General features: G+C 44.0%; 1 protein-coding gene across 2 annotated transcripts in view; it reads left to right on the forward strand.

Annotated features, from left to right (window-relative positions):
- The window catches only part of CHCHD3 (coiled-coil-helix-coiled-coil-helix domain containing 3), a 320,988-nt gene that overhangs the window by 229,630 nt on the left and 68,351 nt on the right, over positions 1–23,007 (forward strand). For both annotated transcript variants that reach the window (XM_061582659.1, XM_061582658.1), the window contains one exon: positions 16,865–16,935. In XM_061582659.1, coding sequence (XP_061438643.1) covers positions 16,865–16,935 — 71 coding nt within the window. The remainder of the gene's footprint in view (positions 1–16,864; positions 16,936–23,007) is intronic.

Consider the following 23,007-nt stretch of genomic DNA (forward strand, 5'->3'; position numbering starts at 1 on the left):
GCTCACAGTCTGGAGTGCCGGTATTATTGGAGCGGAAACAATGAAAAGTTCTTGTTTGCCAATTAAACCTCCAGAGTCTTCTCAAAGCAATATGACAGACGGCCTTTCGAGCATTGAAGAACTGCAAACGTTATTAACTTCATGGGGATGAAATTTATAATATGTAATATCACAGATATAGTGTGTCAAGGAAAAAAATGGTAAACATGACTAGTTTTGCGTAGGCATCCTATCAGTAGGCTGTGTAGATATGACGATGCATCTAACCAAGTGCCAAAGATTGAGAACACTTGTATTAACATAGTGCTTCACTTGCATGCAAATTAGGTATGTCCTTCGATGTTTTCATTTTTTTTTTAAGCATCTCTCAATACTAGCCGGTAAATGTTCTAGTAATGAGGTGAAATATCAATACTTTTTGAGAGGGACTCCTGGGGTACTATGAAAGTTGTCAGGGAGATATTCTAGTTAGCTTTACCTGCGTAATGGGCTTGGACACTGTACTTAGAATACTTTGACTCCATAGAAGCAAGATATGCTTGTACAAGTGTACAAGATGCATGAACCTGTGCAGCATGACAACATGTGAACATAAGAACATAAGAAGAGCCTGCTGGATCAGGTCAGTGGCCCATCTAGTCCAGCATCCTGTTCTCACAGTGGCCAACCAGGTGCCTGGGGGAAGCCCGCAAGCAGGACCCGAGTGCAAGAACACTCTCCCCTCCCGAGGCTTCCGGCAACTGGTTTTCAGAAGCATGCTGCCTCTGACTAGGGTGGCAGAGCACAGCCATCATGGCTAGTAGCCATTGATAGCCCTGTCCTCCATGAATTTGTCTAATCTTCTTTTAAAGCCATCCAAGCTGGCTGTATGTTTAATTTAATAGCACTGTGGTCACTGCTCCCAATCGGTTCAACAACACTTACATCTCGCACCAGGTCCCGGTCCCCACTGAGGATTAAGTCCAGGGTTGCCGTCCCTCTGGTCAGTTCCATGACCAACTGGTCTAGGGAATAGTCATTTAGAATATCTAGAAACTTTGCTTCTTTGTCATGACTGGAACACATATGCGGCCAGTCTATGTCCGGGTAGTTGAAGTCACCCATTACTACCACATTTCCTAGTTTGGATGCTTCCTCAATTTCATATCTCATCTCAAGGTCTCCCTGAGCATTTTGATCAGGGGGACGATAGATCGTTCCCAGTATTAAGTCCCTCCTGGGGCATGGTATCACCACCCACAACGATTCTATGGAGGAATCCGCCTCTTTTGGGGTTTTGAGCTTGCTGGATTCAATGCCTTCTTTCACGTATAGAGCGACTCCGCCACCAATACGTCCTTCCCTGTCCTTCCGATATAGTTTATATCCAGGGATAACCGTATCCCACTGGTTTTCTCCATTCCACCAGGTCTCCGTTATGCTCACTATATCAATGGTCTCCTCTAAGACCAAGCACTCCAGTTCTCCCATCTTGGTTCGCAGGCTCCTAGCATTAGTGTACAGGCACTTGTAAGCAGTGTCTCTCTTCAAGTGTCTTTGGCACTTGTGGTTTGGCCTGTGGTAATTTTGCTCTTCTGAATTTATATCCTGTGCCCCTGCTCTCACAATGCCTACTTCTAGGCCTACCCCTTTTGTGCTCTCAACTCCTGTCTACCTTGGCTTATAAAAGGTGACTTGAGGGAGTTGATGGAGAGGGATGGGAGAATGCCCACCGACAGGAGGGGGTAGTGCCAGTTGCCTTGGTGCAGCCTCTCCTCAGGAGGCCCTCCCTTGAATCCTGAGCTATTTGACAACTGTCCAGTGACACGTATTTCCCTCTTGGGCAAGGTAGTGGAAGAAGGTGCTGGCAGGACAACTTCAGACATAAGTGGAGCAAACTGATGATCTGGAGCCATTTCAGTCTGACTTCAGACCTGGGTTCACCGCAAAATAGGCTTGTTCGCCCTGGTTGGTTACCTATGTTGGAGTAGACGGGGGGGGGCAACCATGCTCATTGTCTTTGATCTTTCACTGGGTTTGATACCATGAAGCATGGTAACCTTTGGGAGTGGCTCTATGGATTGGGAGTTGGAGGCACTTTGGTAGCGCTTCCGCTCCTACTGCAGGGCCTTTACCAGAGAGTAGCATTGGGGAATGCTGCTTGGCCTCTTCATGGTTGTGCTGTGGAGTCTCACAGGGTTCCATTTTGTCCTCTATGCTTTTTAACATCTGGGGGAGTTTATTCAGGGACTTTGAGCATGATACCACCAGTACGTATGTAACACCCAGCTTTCTCCATACCCTCTGAATCAGGTGTGGGGGTGCAGCTGTTGGACCTGTGCCAGGTAGCAGTAATGGGCTTGATGAGAGCCAATAATCTGAGACTGAATCCCAACAAAACAAAGGCACTATGGAGGAGCAATTTTTGTTCCTGGGAAGTGGAAAGACTGCAGGTCTTAGATGAAGTCAAGTTCCCCCTAAAGGAGTAGATCTGTAGTTTGGGAATAGTCTTTGACCCACCATTGTCCCTGGAGGCCTAGGTGGCCACAGTGGCTAGGAGTGCCTATTTCCAGCTGCGGCTGGTTTGCCAGCTATTGCCATAGTGACTTTGCATTTACACTAATGTAACACTCTATGTATGGCTAGATTAGAAGATTGTCCAGAAGCTGAAGCTAGTGTAGAATGTGGCTGCTGAAAGTCTGAGTTGTATATCAAGCTTGATCATATAACACCAATTTTCTGGGATTTGGACTTTTCCCCCTACACTACTGAGCAAATACAAAGTCTTGATGCTGGCTTATAAAACCCTTAACAACTTGGGGCTCAGAACATGAAGGAGTGCCACACTCTATATCTGCTGGCCCAGGCCTTGCAATGGGTACCGCCAATGGGTGTGGCCCCTCGTGTAGTGACTCAGGATAGGGCCTTCTCTGTGATGGCACCCTGCCTGTAGGACCTGGGGCAAACGTGCAAAAGCTGAGTGACATGTAAAAGGTCTCAGGTTCAGTCCTCAGCATCTCCAAGTAGAGAAGTGGGAGAACCCTGCCTGAAATTCTGGAGAGCTGCTGCGAGTCAGTGTAGACAATACTGAGCTAGATGACTCATTCTCTGGCTCAGTATAAGGCAGCTTCATAGGTTCCTAACTCCTTCCCTTTAGAGGTGCGTCAATCAGCCTTATTACTGAGTTTTGTTGCTAACGCAATATGTTCTTATTTACTCTGACCTTTGGGTGATACTGATGTTTTGGTTGGGTCACTAGTGTGTCTTTTTTTTTATCTGCTGGATTGATATGAGGAGTTGTCAACTAGTTGGTTTTATTTAATGGTTTATGGATAGTATTTGTATTGTTTCGTTCTTGCATTGTGAACTGCCCGGTGATCCTAAACCAGCCTTTCCCAACTAGTGGGCCATCAGATTTTGTGGACCACAACTCTCATCAGCCTCAGCCAGCATTGCCAATGGTCAGGAAAGATGGGAATTGTGGTCCAACAACATCTGGTGGCCCACTAGTTGGGAAAGGCTGTCCTAAACAGATGAGGTACCAACTCTAAATGAACCAATCCATAATAAATGAAATGTGAGGGGAAGGATGTGGGTTCTTCCCTTGATCATGGGTTAACATGAACGTTGTTGATGTAGTCTTGGAGTTGTAGCCATTTGTTTTTAATTATGTTAACAGAATGCATGTTTCCCAGTGAACTTGACATAATCTCAAAGATAAACATTGGTTGCTTTCTGTTCCTATCAAAGAGCGCAGTTGGGCTGTGTTCTGAATTCTGCAACACTTCCAGGAGTCAGTGTCTTCAAAGGGGAATTCCCTATCTTGATGCGAGACTAAGGGTTTCCTCAAATGTGGAGAAAAACTACACGGGAACCACTGTGGAAGTGGGCATGGGGGAAAGGCCTGCTTTCCTAACTGCATCCTCTAGGGGTAAATGGAGATTACTATTATGGTGATGGGGATCTCCAAACATGAGAGCTTTATGCCCAAGGCTCTCTGGACATGCAATAGTTTACTGCATGAATATATCTTCAGTGTATGTAAAGGGTGCAGAATCTGTAGCAGTAATAAGGCTGATTGATGGCACTAATCCCATCAGCCTCAGCTGGCATGACCAAAGGCCAGGGATGGTGGGAGTCCAACAGCATCTGGAGGGACACATATTCTCCATCCGCTAGTGTGAGAGACGCCCGGCTGTATGCTTCATCATGTGTATATATAGTGGGAATCTGTGATTCAGCACAGCTTCCAAAGACGTGTGTATCTGACATGGTGCATAAGCTGCTTCCCTACAAACAAGAGGAAACTCTTGCAGGTTCAGTGGCCTTTTGTGAGTTCTCGTGGCAATAAATCTATTGACTATGGAGGTCCCTATCCTCCCTAATGGGGACTCTCATTTGTCATTAAGAGTTGAAATTGGGAAAGTGGGTTTTCACCAATCCCCCATTCTGAGCCTTCATACAGAGATTGAGTTAAAAATGTGAATATAAATGTCACCTGAACTTGTTGTACTATTGAGGGATCAGAATTCAAAATGAAACTACCAAAACAGAATGGAGATACAGTCTTGTATCTGAACTAAAGCTGGTTCCAGCAAATTTGCAATGGGAAAGTGCACAGAAGAGTTTTCCCTTTTGTTCTTCTTTTTGTAGTGGCGACTCTCAGATTCTATTAGGTGGTGATAACCTTTTGATCTGGCTAAAACCTGTATTTGGTTGCCTGTAATAAACTGATGGTGATGATAACCTTTTGTCAGCTTGGATGACGTAAGATCTTTTAGCACCTTCACTAATGAAACACTCAGATTATTTTCAAGTTAGGCTAAAACACACACACTTCTTTCTGAGTTTCCATACCCCAAGAAGACAGCTGGCCTTGTGACATTCTGCAAGGACCTTCTTTCCTTACATTGAGGATGCAGAGTGTGTCCCATTGAAGGTCTGATTTGTAAGTTACTTTTGCAGAGGGGGAGCTGCTGAAAAATGGAACCAAGCAGGCTTCATTCCACATCAGAAGCTGCTTGGGTGAAGTAGCTCCCCACTTGTTTTCTAATTATTCCTTGCCACATCTTTAAAAAACAGGAGCTTGCTGTTATTAAATTACAGTGTTTGAGAAAGGCATTTGAGGACTGCCCGTATTTGCATGAAACTGGTCTTAAGATCAGCCATCACCAGTGAGTATATTTAAAATGGTGGATACATGATAGAGGGCTTTTTTAGTGGTTATCTGTTGATCTGAAAACCTTTATGGAGGGTTTAACCAGTATCACAGGCTCTGCATTGACCTGTTCAGATGCTTCCCTGCTACTGTAGCAGGTTTTCCTTAGAGTTCACTACCATAGCTTTTCCCAGAGCTTAGTATTGGTGCACAGGCTGAATCCTTGCCTGATATTCCTCAGGTTCCATATTCAGGACCTGCTACAGTCTTAAGTCCCATCAGAATGAAAGAATACTTACTTATTGCTCTACTACAACATACCCTCAAGCACCTATAGAAGAAACATGGATTTAATATTCTAATGTAAAGACATTTGTAGTAACTGCATGCCATCACATTTTTATTGTGTCAGCATGCAATTTTGTAATGTACTATAAGATGAAAATTGCTATAGAATTGGCTTTTCTTTTGTATCTATAAGACAAAAATCAGATGGTAGCAACTGTTTGAGGTGCCACTCCACACACACACTGCTCTCTACATAGAACAGGACCCATGTGGCTCTGTTTTCTGGCAGCTGCCATACTGCAAAGGTCTGTTTGTAAATTGAGCCATAGATCCTTTTTCCTCTTCTGTTCTTATGAAATATATTCCACCTGGAAATATCTGGCATTTTGGCCAGCAATTGTTTTAACTAGTTTGTCCCACTGCACCCTACAAGTCCCATCTAAACTTTGGGAAATTTCAAAATTGTGGATCTCTGTGTTTGTGCATCCAAAAATAGAGGCTGCCAACACTCTTGCCGCTTGCATACTTGGAATTCCTTGCAGATTGTGTTCTGTATTTAGGAACTCTGTCTCCTGTTCTTATTCTGCAAGAAAATGTGAAAGTCTTCTGTTTTTCCATTCTGCTATTTTGTTGGGGATGGGTGTTGGAGTCCATTTCAGAATGGAATTCTTGATTCTCACTTCACCTGACCTAAAACTAATATATCCCCATAATTTATTGTCATATTAAGCGACAATTTCAATTAACCATCTGAGAAGAGAAAACCAATTTCTCTGTCAGTACATTAGAAAACTCTACAGTAATAGAGTTTCTAATTGACAGCCCATTAAAGCAAGCATGATCATTTCTAGCCAATGTTTGTATAGTTCTGGGTTTCCTTTTCAAAATGAGGAATTTAGTTAGGTGGGGGGAGGATCCTGTGTGCTCTTTGCAACACACTATTTCTCTCCGTGTGTACATTTACACAACTTCAAGTGAAACTTGTGTCATATGAAACCCCTTCTAAACTGAATCTAAGTTGATAAATGGCTGCTTGATAGTCTGAAGTCAGATTAAAGCCTCTCCACATGTGTAGCAACTCAGCTGTTCGTTCAAATGGCAGATGAAAAAAGGAAGAAGCAGCCAAACAACTACAGTAAGAATATTGCCTTTGTGTCAGAAATGTGCCTTCATGCTTTAAAATGATAAAAAATTGCAATTGATCCTTACAACTGTTGTGTTCATCTTTATTGATCAGGCACAAGAAAGATAAATCGCTGCCCAAATAAGATTATAGTAAATGTTAGCATCAGAGGGGACTGTTGGTTGATAGAGGAGTATTCATCATCTCAAATGGTGACCCGTCCGTATGCACGTTGTCGTCTGTCTGCTTGTCTAATCACATCCCTATTGATTTTATCTGTATCTGAGGAACCTGGATGTGACTGTCATTGGACGAGCGAGATTGCTAAATGCAAAAGGGGTCAGCAGTGTGAAGAGGATTTCATTTTCATTTTCTTACCAGCCAACAATGATTTATTAAAAAATAAACTACCCCCAAAGTCACATGCTTAGAACTTCAGTCCACAGACAAATGAATCATTAGGCCTGGATTGCAGGAGCAAGCTCAGAGTTGAGAGACCACCATGTTCTGTGTAATCTTTGTGTGCCCTTTTGACTGAGGTGTCTGTTACACAGTTTATTATAATTTGTGTAAAAGGTGTGAGGCACAAAACACAATTTTACCCTTCTCAGCTTAATGCTTTTTCCAGTGATTTTGTGGATCCCTAGTGAATTCGGAATGGTCTAGGAAACCATAAGACGCAAGCTCAAATGATTAAATATCTGTCCTTTACCTTTCCAGATGGAGTTTCTTATTTCAGTCATCAGCAAAATGAGTTTGAACACATCTTAGACCACAGTAAAGGAGCCTTGTTTAATGTTGCCTGGTTTTGGTCTAATATGGCACAAGTAGACAGAAAATGTCTTTCCTGACTTCATGTAACAATGATTTTGATATGGCAGGTGGGAGGGCTCTGTGGAAGTCTGAGAAAAACACTTCTCCCTGCTGATCCCATGGGGACTTTCAGCCCAAGAATGCTGATGCCTGAGAGTATTAGGCAACCCATGGAGATGTCTTCAAAAAAAATCCCTATAGTGATTCAAAGCATTGTGGTATAATATGGGGGTGCCATTTTAACCACCACAAAAGCACAAGCAAGATATTGCATCTTCTGGCCCGTTAATCATCTTGTGCATAACCCCTACATCAAGGCAGGATGAGGGGCAGCTGATAGGTCAGATTCTGCATCCACATGTCTATTCCCTATGTTACGGATAATTAGTCCATCTGCAGTTTGCATGAAATTAGCGGCCAGGATCTAGGTCTCACTGCATCAATTTTAATCCTTCTTAATGTTTTCCCTGCACCAGCCTAAACAGTGATGACATTATTATTATCATAATCATCATCATTATATTATTATCATTATCATCACCATCATCATATCATAATTATCATAATAATAATAATTATTATTATCATCATCATCATCATCATTATTATTATTATTATTATTATTATTATTATTATATTGGATTCATATCCCACCCTTCCTCCCAGCAGGAACCCAGGGTGGCATACAAAAACGCTAAAAACACTCTAAAACATCATAAAAACAGACATTAAAATATATTAAAACCAAACCTCTTTAAAGACACCTTTTTTAAAAAAGAAAAGCTTTAAAAACATATTAAAAAGCAGTTCCAACACAGACGCAGACTGGGATAATGTCTCTACTTAAAAGGCTTGTTGAAATAGGAAGGTCTTCAATAGGTGCCGAAAAGATAACAGAGATGGCATCTGTCTAATATTTAAGGGGGGAGGATTCCACAGGGTAGGTTCCGCCACACTAAAGGTCTGTTTCCTATGTTCTGCAGAATGGACCTCCTGATAGATGGTATCTGCAGGAGGCCCTCACCTGCAGAATGCAGTGATCGACTGGGTATATAAGGGGTAAGATAGTCTTTCATGTATCCTGGTCTCAAGCTGTATAGGGCTTTGTACACCACAACCAGAACCTTGAACTTAGCGCAGTAGCTAATGGGCATCCAGTGCAATTCCTTTAGCAGCAGAGTGACATGTTGGCAATACCCTGCCCCAGTGAGCAGTCTTGCTGCCGCATTTTGCTCCAGCTGCAGCTTCCAGACCAACCTCTAGGGCAGCCCCACATAGAGCACATTACAGTAATCCAACCAGGAGGTAACCAGTGCGTGGACAACAGTGGCCAGGCTATCCTGGTCCAGACACGGACACAGCTGTCTTACCAGCTGAAGCTGGTAAAAGACATTCCTAGCGACTTAGCTCACCTGGGCTTCTAGCAAAAAAGATGGATCCAGGAGCCCCCCGGACTATGAGCCTGCTCTTTCAGAGAGAGTACAACCCCATCCAAAGCATGTAACTGACTAATTATCTGAACTCGGAAACCACCAACCCATAGCGTCTCCTTCTTGCTAGGATTCAGACTCAGTTTATTGGCTCTCATCCAGCCCACCATCGAGTCCAGGCACTGCTCCAGGGCTTACACGGCCTCTCCCGATTCAGATGTTACAGAGAAATAGAGCTGGGTATCGTCAGCATACTGCTGACACTTCACCCCAAATCTCCTGATGACAGCTCCCAAGGACTTCATATAGATGTTAAACAGCATGGGGGATAAGATTGTACCCTGTGGCACCCCTCAGCACAACTGCAAAAACCATCCCCCTGCTGCCTCCCACATTTGGAGTGGGATCTTTTTTATAAGAGATGGTGAATGCTGAAGAGTGAAAAGGTTGTAGTTCCTTCATTGGACCATTGCTTTTCCACTAGAAATTGCCCTCCTCAGCCCCACTTTGGAAATGGTGTTTCAAGACACAATGCAGAGATAAAAGGTGTGGTTCTGCCCTAACATGCTTTGACTCAGTCATTTCAGAGGCACAAGTCAGTTGGGAGGATTTGCAAAAGTTCTTCCTGCCTTCCCATAGCATGTGACTAGATTGGGCCAGAGAATAGAGTTATTAATCTTGCTGCCTGCCTCCCTCCCATTTTCTGAATCTGTAAAATTAAGAGAAAAAAGGGAAACCCCTTCACATTGATGTCACAGCTTAATAGTCCATTGCATCAGGGTGCTGCTTTCCCCATATAGGTGCTGTTGCATTTCAAGGTACAGAAAATACTGTTTTTGTTTCAGGTTGCAATATTATTTGTCTGAAATTTAGGAAGGGATGACTTGGTAGAAGGTTTAAACCCCTAGCTGTTGAACACTGAATTGTCCTCTGATAGGGGCCTGTAGACCAGTACATGTCAGTGCATGAACAGGTGTGTGGAATTAGAAATATCAGGAGGATAAATTCATAGAAATAAGGGGTAGCTACATACAACTATATATTAATTGAGAGGCATTACGGTAAGAAAATAGGTACTGTAAATTTACTATAACTTGAATAGTTAAAGTTTTACATTAATATATGTAAATGTAATAGAAATTTAAAAATTCAATTTATTTTACATATTTTCTTACACTTCTCAGTTGGTATACAGTGTATGGTATACATAGGCACAAACACTTTTTGTTGACATAATATTTATTTAATGAGAAAAAGGAATGTAGTTTAATTATGGGGCAGATGAGGGAAGGGTTGATACTGAGAACATAATGCAAACGTTTGTTTCTCGGTCAGCAGTGAGTGGCGTCCACACAAAGAGTTAACTCTCCCAGGAGGTAGGATCAAACTTTAGAAAAAACATTGCTGGCCAGCCAGAAATGGAGTAAACCCTCCCATCTATTTCCTGTCTTGATTCTGCCTCCATCAAGACAAGAGGGTCAGCCTTTGGCTCTGTGGGGTTTTTCTATCCTGCAGGAGTTATTTCATTGTCAGTATTTCTTTTTCTTTTCTTTTTCTTGTCTAGTTCCGCCTCTCTCCTCCCAGAATTTTTTCTCAGGGGAAGGGAAACTGCTTTTGCCACTGCCGCAGGAGAGTGGGAGTTGGTTCCCAGCTCCCCCGCACCCTTTTTTTCCTCAGAGCTCCTGCTGCTGCTCCTGACCTGGCCTCGTACATCGCCAGGATTAGTCCTTGGCTTCCCCGGGGCCCACACACACTGCTGCCATTTCCAGGAACAAGCCCAGGCATCACCCACCCTCCTCACTTCAGGAAGCTCTCCTCGGAGACAGGGACATTTGGTGAGGGGTGGGTGTCTTTCAACGTTGACAGCCCCCACCACAGACAGGATCCATGGCTTGCAGGGGCAAGGTTTCCCCTTCAGAGGCTTCCCTCAGCGAGGGAGAGCCCATGGCTTCTCCTTGGAATGTGCTGGTGTCTGCTGGGGGTGCTGTGTTGCCTTCCGCCTTCTGGGAAGGGAGCAGTCTCCCGCCATAAAGGGGATTCCACAGCTCTTCCTTCCCCAGGAGGTCATGCCTGGTAGACCAGCTGCCTTCAACCATGCTTGACTGGCTGAACAGGGAGGTGGCATGGGAGGCTGCTGCTTCCTTGGCATGTTGTATTTCCTGCTCAAGTCATCAGCAGTGCTCACACCGCCATAGGTAGAGATGCAACTCATCTGCCTCCTCGTCTTCCTCCTCCTCCTCTTGTTCTTCAGCCAGCTCGGGGGGAGGGAGGGCCAGGGACACGCACAAAGGCTCCCAGAGGTTCACCTGGCCCACTCCGCCCCTCCTCATTCTCCTCTAGGAGACCCCAGGCAGGGCTCCTCCGGATCCACTCTCCTTTCGGAGGAGGAGGGGCCTCTTTCTCTGGTTGGGAGGATGGAAAGCTATCTGGTGATAAACTCCCCCCCATCCCTATCCCCCAAACTCCTGTACCAGGTAGATTCCTATTCTACTCTGGTATGCAATACCATGGCCTCCTTGCACTTAGAATTTCCCAAAGAGCCCGCTGCTCCAGCAGAGGACCAGGGGCAGGCATCTGGGGGAGACTCTGATGTTTTCCTCCATACAGAAACTCAGGAAGTGGTAGTGCCCATCCCTAAATCCTTTAAGAATATTCTATCAGAGGAGTAGGAATGCCCAGCAAAGTCTAAGGCTCCCCACATCCTCTCCATGAAACTCTATATCCTGCCCTCCTCAGTACGGCTTGGGTCCAGGCTATTTGTCAGATCTCATCGCCCTCTATGTGCCTGCCCGGACCCTGAGATCTTCAGGAGAGGCCCTTCTTTCAGTACCTACATCCGCACAAGTACAACTAGTGGGAATACGAGATAGGGCCTTCTCGGTGGTGGCCCCTAGGCTTTGGAATTCCCTCCCTAGGGAGATAAGAATGACCCCTTCCTTGCAGTCCTTTCACCGACAGTTAAAAAACTTTCTTATTTCAGCAAGCCTTTTATTCCGAAGGCGGCCATGGATAGGCCCAAAAGGATGTTATACTGTTCTTGCCAGTTTATTTTTTTAATATTCTGATTTTATGATTATGTTTTTTAATTATTAGAAACAGTTTAATGCTATTTTAAACTAGAGTTCATTTTTTAATTATATCTGTTTATGCTTATTCATTTATGTATTATATGCTTTTATTTTTGATAGGTTTTTAATTGTATGTGTCTTTTATCTGGAAGCCGCTGTGAGTTCCAATCTGGAAAAACGGTGGGGTATAAATAAAGTTAATAAAATAAATAAATAAATAAATAATATGCAGACTCTGAACCATAGATGAACCTGTATCCACCCTCAGGACCAAGATGGACATTCCCAAAGAGGGGGTAGATTCTCTCTCAGACCAGGTGGATAGGCGCAGTGAGGCAGCTCTCTGTTGTGCCCACGAGGCAGCTGTGCTGGTCATGCGTGCTGCAGCCGCCAATTCCTTCATGGCTCAAGCAGTCATCAAGTAGGCCAGGGTTCTCCTCCCAGAGGTCCCCTTGTGGTCCAGGCATCTAAAAGCAGATCTCAACAAATTAGCCAAGGCTGTATAATTCCTCACAGATTCCTCCATGGACAGCCTCCAGTATGCTGCATGGTTCCTCGGCTATGCGGAAACACTCCTTTTGTTTTGTTTGAAGGGCTATCGTTGTGTCCAGAGGACCATGCACCAATTTCAAGGTTCATGGGAGTTCTTCAAATCTCAGATCTGTCCCTCCTCTTCCAGTGGAGGCTTCAAAAAGCAATGGACTTCCAGACACCAGTCCAAGCAAATGCAAGCATGATGCCAAGATTCACCAAGTAGGGGCCAGGCTCTAGCAGTTTGCGGAGGAGTGGCAATGTTCAGCTTTGGATAGGTGGGTCCAGGACACCTTCCAGCAGGCTGCTCCCTCGAATTCTCCTTAATTCCCCAGGATTTTTGGCTTCCGATCCCTGTGTCTCACAACCCTGAAAAACACCTAAAGATCTTGAACATCATTCAACGTCTGTTAGGTATCTGCACCATAAAACCAGTTGATGAGGACCAACACTCATTAAGGGGCTTCTCCATCTTTTATATGATGGCCAAGAAAAATTGGGAATTTGGAGCAATCCCCATTCTGAAGCATCTGAACAGGTTCTTCCAATGCATGAAGTTCCAGATGGAGAATCTCAAGTCCATAGTAGAAGCCATACATCCAGGAGGGTACCTGGCATCGGTGGACCTCACAGAGGCCTGTTTCAACATTCCCACTCAACCAAACCATCACCACTTCCTTCACTTCTCATACAACCAACTCCAGTTCCAGTACCAGGCTCTCCCCTTCGGGTTATCGTCAGTCCCCCAGGTTTTCACCAAGCTCATGTTGACCATTGTGGCTCAACTGAGAACCCTGGGAGGGGGTCATGTTTATCACTACCTGTCCCTATTTATTCAGGTCCCCTCCTTGGATCAGGCAAAAAAGGGTATGCAAACCTCTTTGAAGTGTCTGGAAGCTCACGGCTTCATCATGAACAGGGCAAGAGTTGTCTGGAACCCGCTGAACAAATTCAACACCTGAGGCTACGGATAGATACATCTCAAGAAAGGGTTTTTACCTCCCAAGAATGGCTCTCCAAGATTCTGTTGCAGGTACGGGAGCCCCTGGCTGCTCCCTCAGTGCCTCTGATGGACCTTGTCCATCTCCAAGGGTCCATGATTGCAGCAATAGACTCAGTTCCTTGGGCTCGTTTCCATGCACTAGTGCTCCAGTGGCTTCTCCTTCCCTACCAGGACCGGATTGCCTGCCAGGAGTCCTGACTCATCTATCTTCTGGAGAACATTTGCCTCTCTCTCTGTTGGTGCTCCCAAGCTCATCTCCTCATAGGGGCACCTCTCTGGGAACCATCAGCTGTTGTAATGACCATGGATGCCAGTCTCTCTGACTGGGGGGGGGGGTATTTGTCAATCTCATCTAGCCCAGGGAAAATGGACCAGGGACGAATTGGATCAGTTCATCAATTGGCTGGAGCAGTGGGCGATTCATCTGGCCCTTCTTCATTTTCTTCATTTGGTTGCCAGGCGCCAGGTGCTCATAAGAACCAACAACATCATGGCTCAGGGTCATGTAAACCATTGGGGGCACTCGATCAGCCCCCTTTCAAGCAGAGACTGACATCCTCTTGCAGTGGGCAGAGTGTCACCTCCTCTCCCTCTCAGCCATCTGTATTCAGGGCTCCCTGAATACACAGGGTGACCAACTGGTTAAGCAGGGAGCAGATGTTGCAAGGGGAATGGTCCCTCAACAGAGATGTTTTTCTCACCGTAGCACAGAAATGGGGGGGGGGTGCTCCTGCATTGATCTGTTTGCCTCCGTGACCAACACTCAGACCACAACCTTCATATCCAGATATTGGGACCCCAGAGCTCTGGATGTAGATGCCCTTTTAGCCTCATGCCACTGAGTCTGCTTTATGCTTTCCCACCCCTTCCCCTTCTTTCCACGTTTCTCTGCAGGGTCAGGGCTCTCTGAACTTGAGGTGATAGTGATGGTGGCTCCTTACTGGCCATGCCAGCCATGGTTCTCAGATCTCCTTGAACTCAGCTCCAGTCCCCTGTGGCATCTCATCTGCCCAGACTTTCTGGTTTAAGGGCCCCTTCTCCATCCCAACCCAGCCTGGTTCTGGCTTCATGCCTGAAAACTGAGTGGTGCAATTTAAAGAGGGAGGGGCTGTCAGACAAAGTTATTGCCACCATGTTGGCTTCCCATCATAGTTCCACTAACAGGATATATGAGCTCTCCTAGAGAGCCTTCCAGAGACGGCCTCTGTGCAAGAGGGCCACAGAGCGGGAGGTGAGTCTTCCCATGGTTCTGAATTTTCTACAAGAGGACCTGGATCAGGGTCTGGCCCCAACATCGTGGAATGACAGGCTTCCAGTTTCCAGATCTACCATTAGCCACTGGGAATGAGATTGTGTAGTGTCAGCCTACAAAGCCCGATCTCTTTCTCCCCTAGCAGGCATTCCATCCAACTCCGTTAAGTGAGCATCCACTGCCTCAGCTCACCATAGAGCAGCTGCCTGGGCTCAGCCAACCACATTCAGTACACATTACAAGGTGGACAGATATGCATATGGCAGGCAGGTGCTTCAGAAAGTCCTAGCCGAGGTTTGCCTCCTGCCCAGGATGGTGTGATCACTGCTTATCCGTTTATGTGGGCTCCATTCCCCGCTGACTGTGAATGGGAAGCTGGACCTACCATGAGATGCCCTTCTGGTCAGCGGGGAGTGGAGCACGCTTCATCTTATGTGACCCCGGCTTGAGGGGAGGGTGCTTTTTTCCCTCTCAGAGGGTCTCATTCGCCTGATTTGCCGCCCAGGTTAGTTAGGGCCCCTCAGGACATCCCTGTTCCTTCTGCCCTTTGTTTTTTTGTTCTTAGTGTTTCTTATCTGTTCTCTGAAGTTCTTTTATAGTTGAAAGTGATACAAGGCTGGCCTCTTCTGTTCTTGGCTTTTGGATGACTGGAAGTAGCTGGGAGGGTTTACTCCACTTATGGCTGGCCAGCAATGTTTTTTCTGAAGTTTGACCTTGCCTCCAGAGAGAGTTAACTCTTTGTTAACTCCCTGCTGACCAGAAGGACACCTCATGGTAGGTCCACCTTTCCATCTCTGTAGTTGCTGCAGAAGTTGTCAGACATCTGTTGAAAACTTTAATCTACTATATTTTGTAAAGTTGTTTGTTCACTATGCATTTGGACCCTTCTTAAGATCGTAACTAAATTTTGCACCATGGTTCCTGAAATCAAGGAGAAGGTTGTTGTCTATGTTTGGATACAGCTGGACACCATTTTGAACCAAGATGGCAGACGGAACCTTTCACAATTGCATTGATTTATACCTCTGATTTCAAACTGCACAGGTTTTTGTTTCTTAGAATTCTTGAGAAACACTGGGTATGAGGCTGCTAGTAAAATATAAATAATAAGTCATGTAGGGACTTGCACTGTCATTGATCTACATGCTTGTCCCTCTGAACCACTCTGATGCCTTTTTATCACTCATAAATGCAAGTAGGCTGTCTTTGTTATGATGCCTTGCTCAGGTGGCTGACCTGACCAAGACCTCAGATGGATTAATTCATGAGTTTTGACACATAAAACTAAAACTGACATAAGCCTGCATAGGTCTGTCTTGTTTGATGTGGGCTGCAGTTCTGTATCAACTTTCCTGGGAGTAGCTCCCATTGAAGTCAGTAGAATTTACTTCTGAATAAATATGTATAGGATTGCAATCCACTCTTGCTGTATAACCGTGCTCTGCATTGAAATTACAATGCACTTCTTAATTATATGGAACCTCTCTGGCGAAATCATTGAACAATCAAAGGAGGAAACAAACTTTTTAAAAGAAGGTTATTTAGGAATTTGATCTAGATTTATATGTGGATGAAACGTTAATGCTCCAACTTTTGTCACAGAAAGATGGATAATTGTGAAATTAAATAAAAGGATACCCCCCAAAGAGTTTCTCAACAATAACAAGCTCTAACAATGGGCAATGGTGAAATCAACAGAAGCTGCTGTTAGCATTTGATCTTTCTATTGGCTGAATTGTTATGATGTCACAAAGCTCAGAGCAAGACTGGGATGCAGAGTTGAAACTGAAGACAAAGAGACACAGGCTCTGAATGTCATGGATGTTAGGGGTAAAGGGGAGCCTAGTGGCAGAGAGTGGAAGAAGCAGGGACGCTTTGAGCCTAGGAAACAAGAAGCAAGGGGAAGAGGGGGCCAAGAGAAACAGGTAAGAGCAGGCTGAATGGGTGACAGTAGTGTAGGGGCAGGAGAACAACAGGTTTGAAGAGAAATGATTAGGAACAAATTAGTTATCTACTTTCCAGTCAATATTTTTTATCTAATTAGAATAAACATCAGGAAATTCCATGCATTCCTATTTGTAACTGTGGCACTTGGCATGCAAGCAGCTGTGGGGTCTCTTTGGGGCCTTAAGAATTACTAAACTCCACCCCCCAAAATGCTTTTATCATTTGGTACGTACTTGTTCAATTGTTTACACTTATTTTTTTCATCTTCCTAGAGTTCACAATTCTACAAAGTGACTACAGAGCAATACCAAAAAGCTGTTGAGGAAGTAGATGCCAGATTCAAGTAAGACCTCTTTCTTTTTTCTTACTGTTTTTTTAAGACCATGAATCTGATTTCGCTTTTGTTCAGCCTGTGCTAGGAAAGCAAAAATGGAAGTACAATGACTTGCAGATATTGCTATTGCAGGAAGGGCCTTAAAACAAATGCTCCAAATCACCTGAACTGTGCACTCGGCATAGCAGACACATGTTCTTAACGCGTACGATACTGTATTGAGAGGAATGGGACAGAATCTTCAAAAAAAGATATATCTAGTAAATGTAGGGGACTTCAGCAAGAGGTGTTTTGGCTTTGCCACTGTAAGGGTGCCAAAGGTTACATTAGACTGCAAACCAATGTGCAGGGGCCTATCCTTAATTGTATTAATCAAACAGTGGTTTTTTGTTTGTTTTAAAAGTACTTCAGATGACATTGCTACTTCTGACTAGACTTCATCCATATTGGTGAAATTTCTTTATTTATTGTATAGCTTGAAAGGTGTTTACATCAGTAATTTAACTTTGCCCTTGTGGTGAAGGTTGGGTAAAATATGCTTTATTTCTCCGGAGGGTTTAATGAAGACCCAGTAATTGCAGGACCAGAGTGACTCTGACCTTTTGCCCTGGTCTTTCCTTTTGCCGCTGCTAATTCTTGCAGGAAAGCATCATCCATCATATTTTGTGGCTTCATTTTAGAAACGTAAACCAACCCCACCCCTGTTTTCCTGCTGTTTGCTGATAAACACTGTCAATAGAAGCCAGAGACCAATACTCAGCTGTTGCTTGTTGCTGAAAGGCTCTTGGCCCCCACAACGGCATAGTGTTATAGTTGCTTAATAACTTGATAAAGATCATAAAGGGGCCTTAAGGCAACTCTTAACTCTAGTCAACCTCCTCTTTTCTTTCTGATGCTTCAGTCTATTCAGGCTTACTTGTTGTATCCACTGCTTGTTTCTGGTCCTCAATGAAGCCTATGTATATGTAACTGAACTGAACACACATTCTTCCCCAGTTATCCTCACCTGTGTCTTTCTCCCCTTCCTTCTGTTTCTTCGCCGTGTTTTTTCTTGTAAGCTCAACTGGGCAGGAGCCTGTCTATTTTTTGCACTGTAAGCCTTCACCATCTTTATGCCCTCCCGATGTTTTGGACTATAATTCCCATTAGTCCTGACCAGCACTGCTGTGCTGGCCTGGGCTGATGGGAGTTGTAATCTACAATATCTGAAGATTCCAGGTGGGCAAAGGCATTGTAATACACTATGCACCTTGGTAGCTCTATCAATAAATATTTAAGGCATGTTTCCACAGCATAAAGAGCTAACATGATTCCTGCTGTTTCTGTTAACCCACAGAAAGCACCCCCCAACTTTAAAAAAAATTAAATAAGCACACAGTACAAACTACACATAAAAATATAATAAAAGGCAGTTTAAATAGTAGCCAAATTAAAAGCAGAAACCAGAAAATTAAAATGGAGTGCTAAAAGCACACTGAAATAAAAAGGTCTTCAGCAAGCATTTGAAAATTAGCAAGGGAGGCATTCCACAGTCGTGGTAATATGGAAACATGGAGCATGCCTTTTGAGTAGTTCCTCAGAGGTTACACTTCTGGACTGCAAAAGGAGTCAGGTGGTTTCTCAGGCCCAATTCGCAGGGGCATTTTGAAGGTCTCTGAGGAGTCTTCTCTCCCTCCCCCTTTTCAGTTTTTGCATAGATTAATGGTCTTGAAAAGCAATCAGTGCTGTAAAATTGTAACTTACCATATCCCGAAAAATGTTTTGCAGTGTGGCTATCTAAGACTCAGCTTTCAGTGGCTCCAGAATAAGCCTTTTATGCTGTCCATGCTCAGAGTTGGCACATGCATGGGTTTGAGTGCTCTCAGACATTAAAAAGGGTCATGACAGCACATGATGGTAGTAGTTTAGGGGCTTATTTATAAAAATGATTTTTTTAAAGGTTATTTTTTTCTCTATTTAAAAGGACCAGTCCAATCCAAATCTATAGCCATGACAACTAAATAGCGCCTCTGTGTTCAGAACAGTATATCTATGAATACGAAATGTTGATGGGTGGGGGGCAAATTACTTTGTTTAGTAAGCTCAACTTTCACAGTACGAAATGCTTCATGTATAACCTGACAGAAAGCACTGCTTGTGTCCTTATGGGCACTTTCGGAAATACAGCTGCCGACACATCATAACTCGGGATGTATGTATTTGCCTTTACAGGAAAAAAATATATAGACAATCAAGAGGTGTATGTCATTGGAAGGCAGTGTGTCCATCCTCCCTATTCTTTGTATGTTTCCTGTAGTTGTTCAGCTGGAGAACTTTCTTTCTCCCTTCCTGCTTGCATGATTTCCACTTTCAGGGCAGAGGTGGCAATAGGAAGGCAGTGGGTGAGATGACCCTTTAGCAGAGATATCAGTATACTCTGAAACCAGAAGATATTTATACTGTTTGCTTCGAATGTGTATATTTCAAGTTATTGAGGACAGGGTTACTGACTAGATGTACACTTGCTGTTGCTGTCTGCGTGAGCACAGAAGCAGTCAGCCTGCAATGTTTTGATGCTACCATAATCCATTATATTGAGTGAATTTATGATTAAAACTTGTAACTAGTGTCATAAAACACAATATTTAAAATATTGCTGGGAATATTATTTTACTGTTAATTCAAGACCCATTGTTGCATATGATTTTCTTACAACCCATTAATATCTTCTTATTTCCATTTTTGGGATATTGGAAATATTGGGAAGAGAATATGTCTTCCTGTCTGCCTGGATGGATATATAAATGTATATTTAAAAAACAGTCACAGTATATTCTTATGCTCCTGAGAGTTTAATTTAAACAGATGTTATTTTAACTGTCTTTTGGAGTATAGTGTGATAAGTAAATTATGAAAGATTTAGTGAAAAACCAAACGTCGATGCTTTTTTGATGCTTCGTGTTCAGTTTAATTGAACGTGAGGACTGAGGACAGAATTTTCAGCTAAAAGTGCTTTAAAGAGCTTGTTTAATTGTCTGTAAAAGGAGAATTAAACAAGGTTGAACTGCTAAATTTATAATTCTGTTAAATGGATAAACCAATGTGCTGCATGTCAGTGTGACTTCAAGTTCGGAGTGTGAGATTAATAGAGCTAATTGTGGTATTGTTGCCAAGCAGCTCTACTTAATAATGGCAAACATGCTTGGAATTTTTAGTAAGTTTTCCATTCATATATTCACTTTCAGCTTCATTTTCTAAGCAAAGTTTCACACGCTAGGCCTGCTTTTGATAGTGATTATACCACTAGATAAATGCTGCCAGTATTAATTCCTGTTGGAATATGTGAGCTAAATACAATCAAGTGTAGGTGCAGGACTTGATAGTGCCTTGCTTCCCCTCCCCCCCATCATTCCACCAGCCAGAGATCATCAGTGTATGAAGGCTGCACAAGAGATATTACAGTGAACAGGAGCTCTCTGTGTGCCTCTCATACGCCTATCCAGCCCTCCATATTTGGGCCATGCAAGTTACTCATTCTCTTGAGCACAGTGGGAATGGGGAAAATAGTGGTCTACAAAGGCCTGTGGCTTTCTCTGCATGCACGTGTTGCTCCTGTGCCCCACAGGATCAAAACTTTAAATTAATATATGTATACGTGAAATTTAACTGCCTGTCTACCAGATAGGCAATTGAAGAGGCCTGCAACCACATGCAGTCTGAAAATGTCAGTGAATCCATCAGTAATATGCGATTCATATCAAGCAGGCAACAACAACAACCCCCCTAATAATTACCATCCCATGCTCATAAAAAGGCAGCGGTGGTGGGGTGGGGAGTGTTCAGTTGTTGAAAAAACTCAACTGAAAAGAGGCTTTGTGAACTTCTCCAGGGAGGGAACTTGAAAACCTGAGTGGCTTTACTGAGAAGGCCTTACGCTGGACAGCAGCATGTTTTCCATCTCATCTAAATGGCACTTGGAGCAAGGACTTTCCTGCTGGTTTTAAGACTGGGTTTGGGGATGGGGGAGGAGAGAGTGCCTTCAGGTATATAATAAGTACCCATATGATATATATGACTTACTCTCTGGTTTATCTCTCTTTGGGACAATAATTCATATTGATCAAATTCTAAAAGATCAGGTTGAGCTAGTTCCTGCACTACTCAAATGATTATCATTAGTTAGTATTACTATAGTTAATAAAAAGTATTTTCATAATCAGTGCTGATCAATTAAATGGCACTAATTAAATGAATAAAAATGTAAGAAGAGCCCTGCTAGATCAGACCAAAGCCCTATCTAATCCCACAGTGGTCAGTCAGATGCCTTTTGGGAAGCCCATGAGCAGGGCATGAGGGAAATGCCACTCTTGCATTGTTGCTCCCCAGCAGTTGATGTTCAGAGGCAAGGTGGCTCTGATCTTGGAGGCATCATACATCATAACTCTCAGTCATTGATAGCTGGGAAACAGCACCATTTACCCATGGTTCTTAATTCAAGGTATGATAGGCTTTATTTTATTTATTTGTAGAGTTTCTGGATAGTTTGCAGCCCTAACTCCTTTCCAGGTAGCCTCTTTCATTATTGTCTGCCCTACCACAAAAGTATTTCAAGGCTGAAACAAACAAGCAGCTCTTTAGGACTTTAGGAAAGCTGATTTTAATAAACTCAGAAAAATGGTAAGTAAGGTTCTCTAGCAAGTGACCCTAATGAGAAAAGAAGTCCAAGATGGGTGAGAGCTTCTAAAAGAGAAAATTTGCTAGATAGGGCTGGCGGACATTCCTGGTTAGGGATGACTCCTACCGGTCGTGACAGGCAGGGTCTCTAAACTGTTCCAGCTAACAGCTTGGAGGCTGAGCAGCTCTGGCTGAGAGACATGGGATTCACTGGGAGAGTGTTAGACACTCTGCTGGCTTCCAGTAGACAATCCATGAACAGAGTATACTCCTCCACATGGAAGGTTTTCTTGTCCTGGTGTTCTGTGAATGAGGCCGAACCACTGTCTAGGGATGTTAAGGTCCTCCTGAGGTTCCTCCAGTCGAGTCTGGATAAGGGGCTGAGCACAACCACCATTAGGCGCTAGGCCTCAGCCCGTAGTAGCATCCTACTCAGCCTGGGCCAGCCTTTGCTCTCGTCCAACCCCCTAATCAAGTATTTTCTCAAGGGGGTTGCACTTGTTTCCCCCCAGACAGTACATAGGTTCCCCACTTGGAATCTAAACTGCATGTTGACAGCACTAACAGGTCCACCATTCAAACCAATGGCTACCTGCCCCCTGAACCTGTTGACCTTCAAAACAGTTTTTCTGGTGTCCATTACTTCTGCACACAGAGTTTCTGAACTAGGGGCCCTTTTCTCAGACCCCCAATTGTGTATTTTCCATCGGGACAAGGTGGTCCTTCGACTAGATCCGTCCTTTCTACCCAAGGTCAATTCAGTTTTTCATAGGTCCCAGGAAGTGGTTCTGCCTTCCTTTTGCCCCACCCCTTCATGCACTTAGGAACATAGATGGCATTCCCTTGATGCGAAGAGGGCACTTCATTTTTACCTAGACCGCACACTAGAGTTTAGGAGGTCAGAGGCCTTCTTCATGTCTTTCTTGGTAAAATCGAGAGGCTGTAAGGTGACAACCTCACCTATTTCCCAATGGTTAAGAATGGCTATAGCGAAAACATATGAGGCGTTGGGTAAGGAACCCCCATTGGGCACCACAGCACACTCAAGTGAGTGGCGGCATCAGCAGCAGGTAAAGGGAGTTTCCCTATTGTGGATATGTGTAGGGCGGACACTTGGGTTTCTCCTCACACATTCATCAGGAATTACAAAATAGATTCATTTCCCTCAGCGGATGCTGCGTTTAGTAGGAAGGTGCTTCAGAAGGTGTTGCCTACCTAGACAGAGGAATCCCACCCTGTGTACTAGTATACTGCTCTGTTATGTCCCTAACTAGGAATGTCCTCCAGCCCTATCTAGCAAAAGTGGAAATTTCCTTACCATGAATTTCTATTTGTAGATAGGGCTGGAGGACATTCCACCCACCTCCCATTCCTCTGCTATGACCTTCTGGAGCAAGGGGTTGGGGCTTAGGGCTTCTGCCGGCGCCT

Source organism: Rhineura floridana, chromosome 8, assembly GCF_030035675.1.
Source record: "Rhineura floridana isolate rRhiFlo1 chromosome 8, rRhiFlo1.hap2, whole genome shotgun sequence".
In the NCBI taxonomy this organism is placed as follows: domain Eukaryota; kingdom Metazoa; phylum Chordata; class Lepidosauria; order Squamata; family Rhineuridae; genus Rhineura; species Rhineura floridana.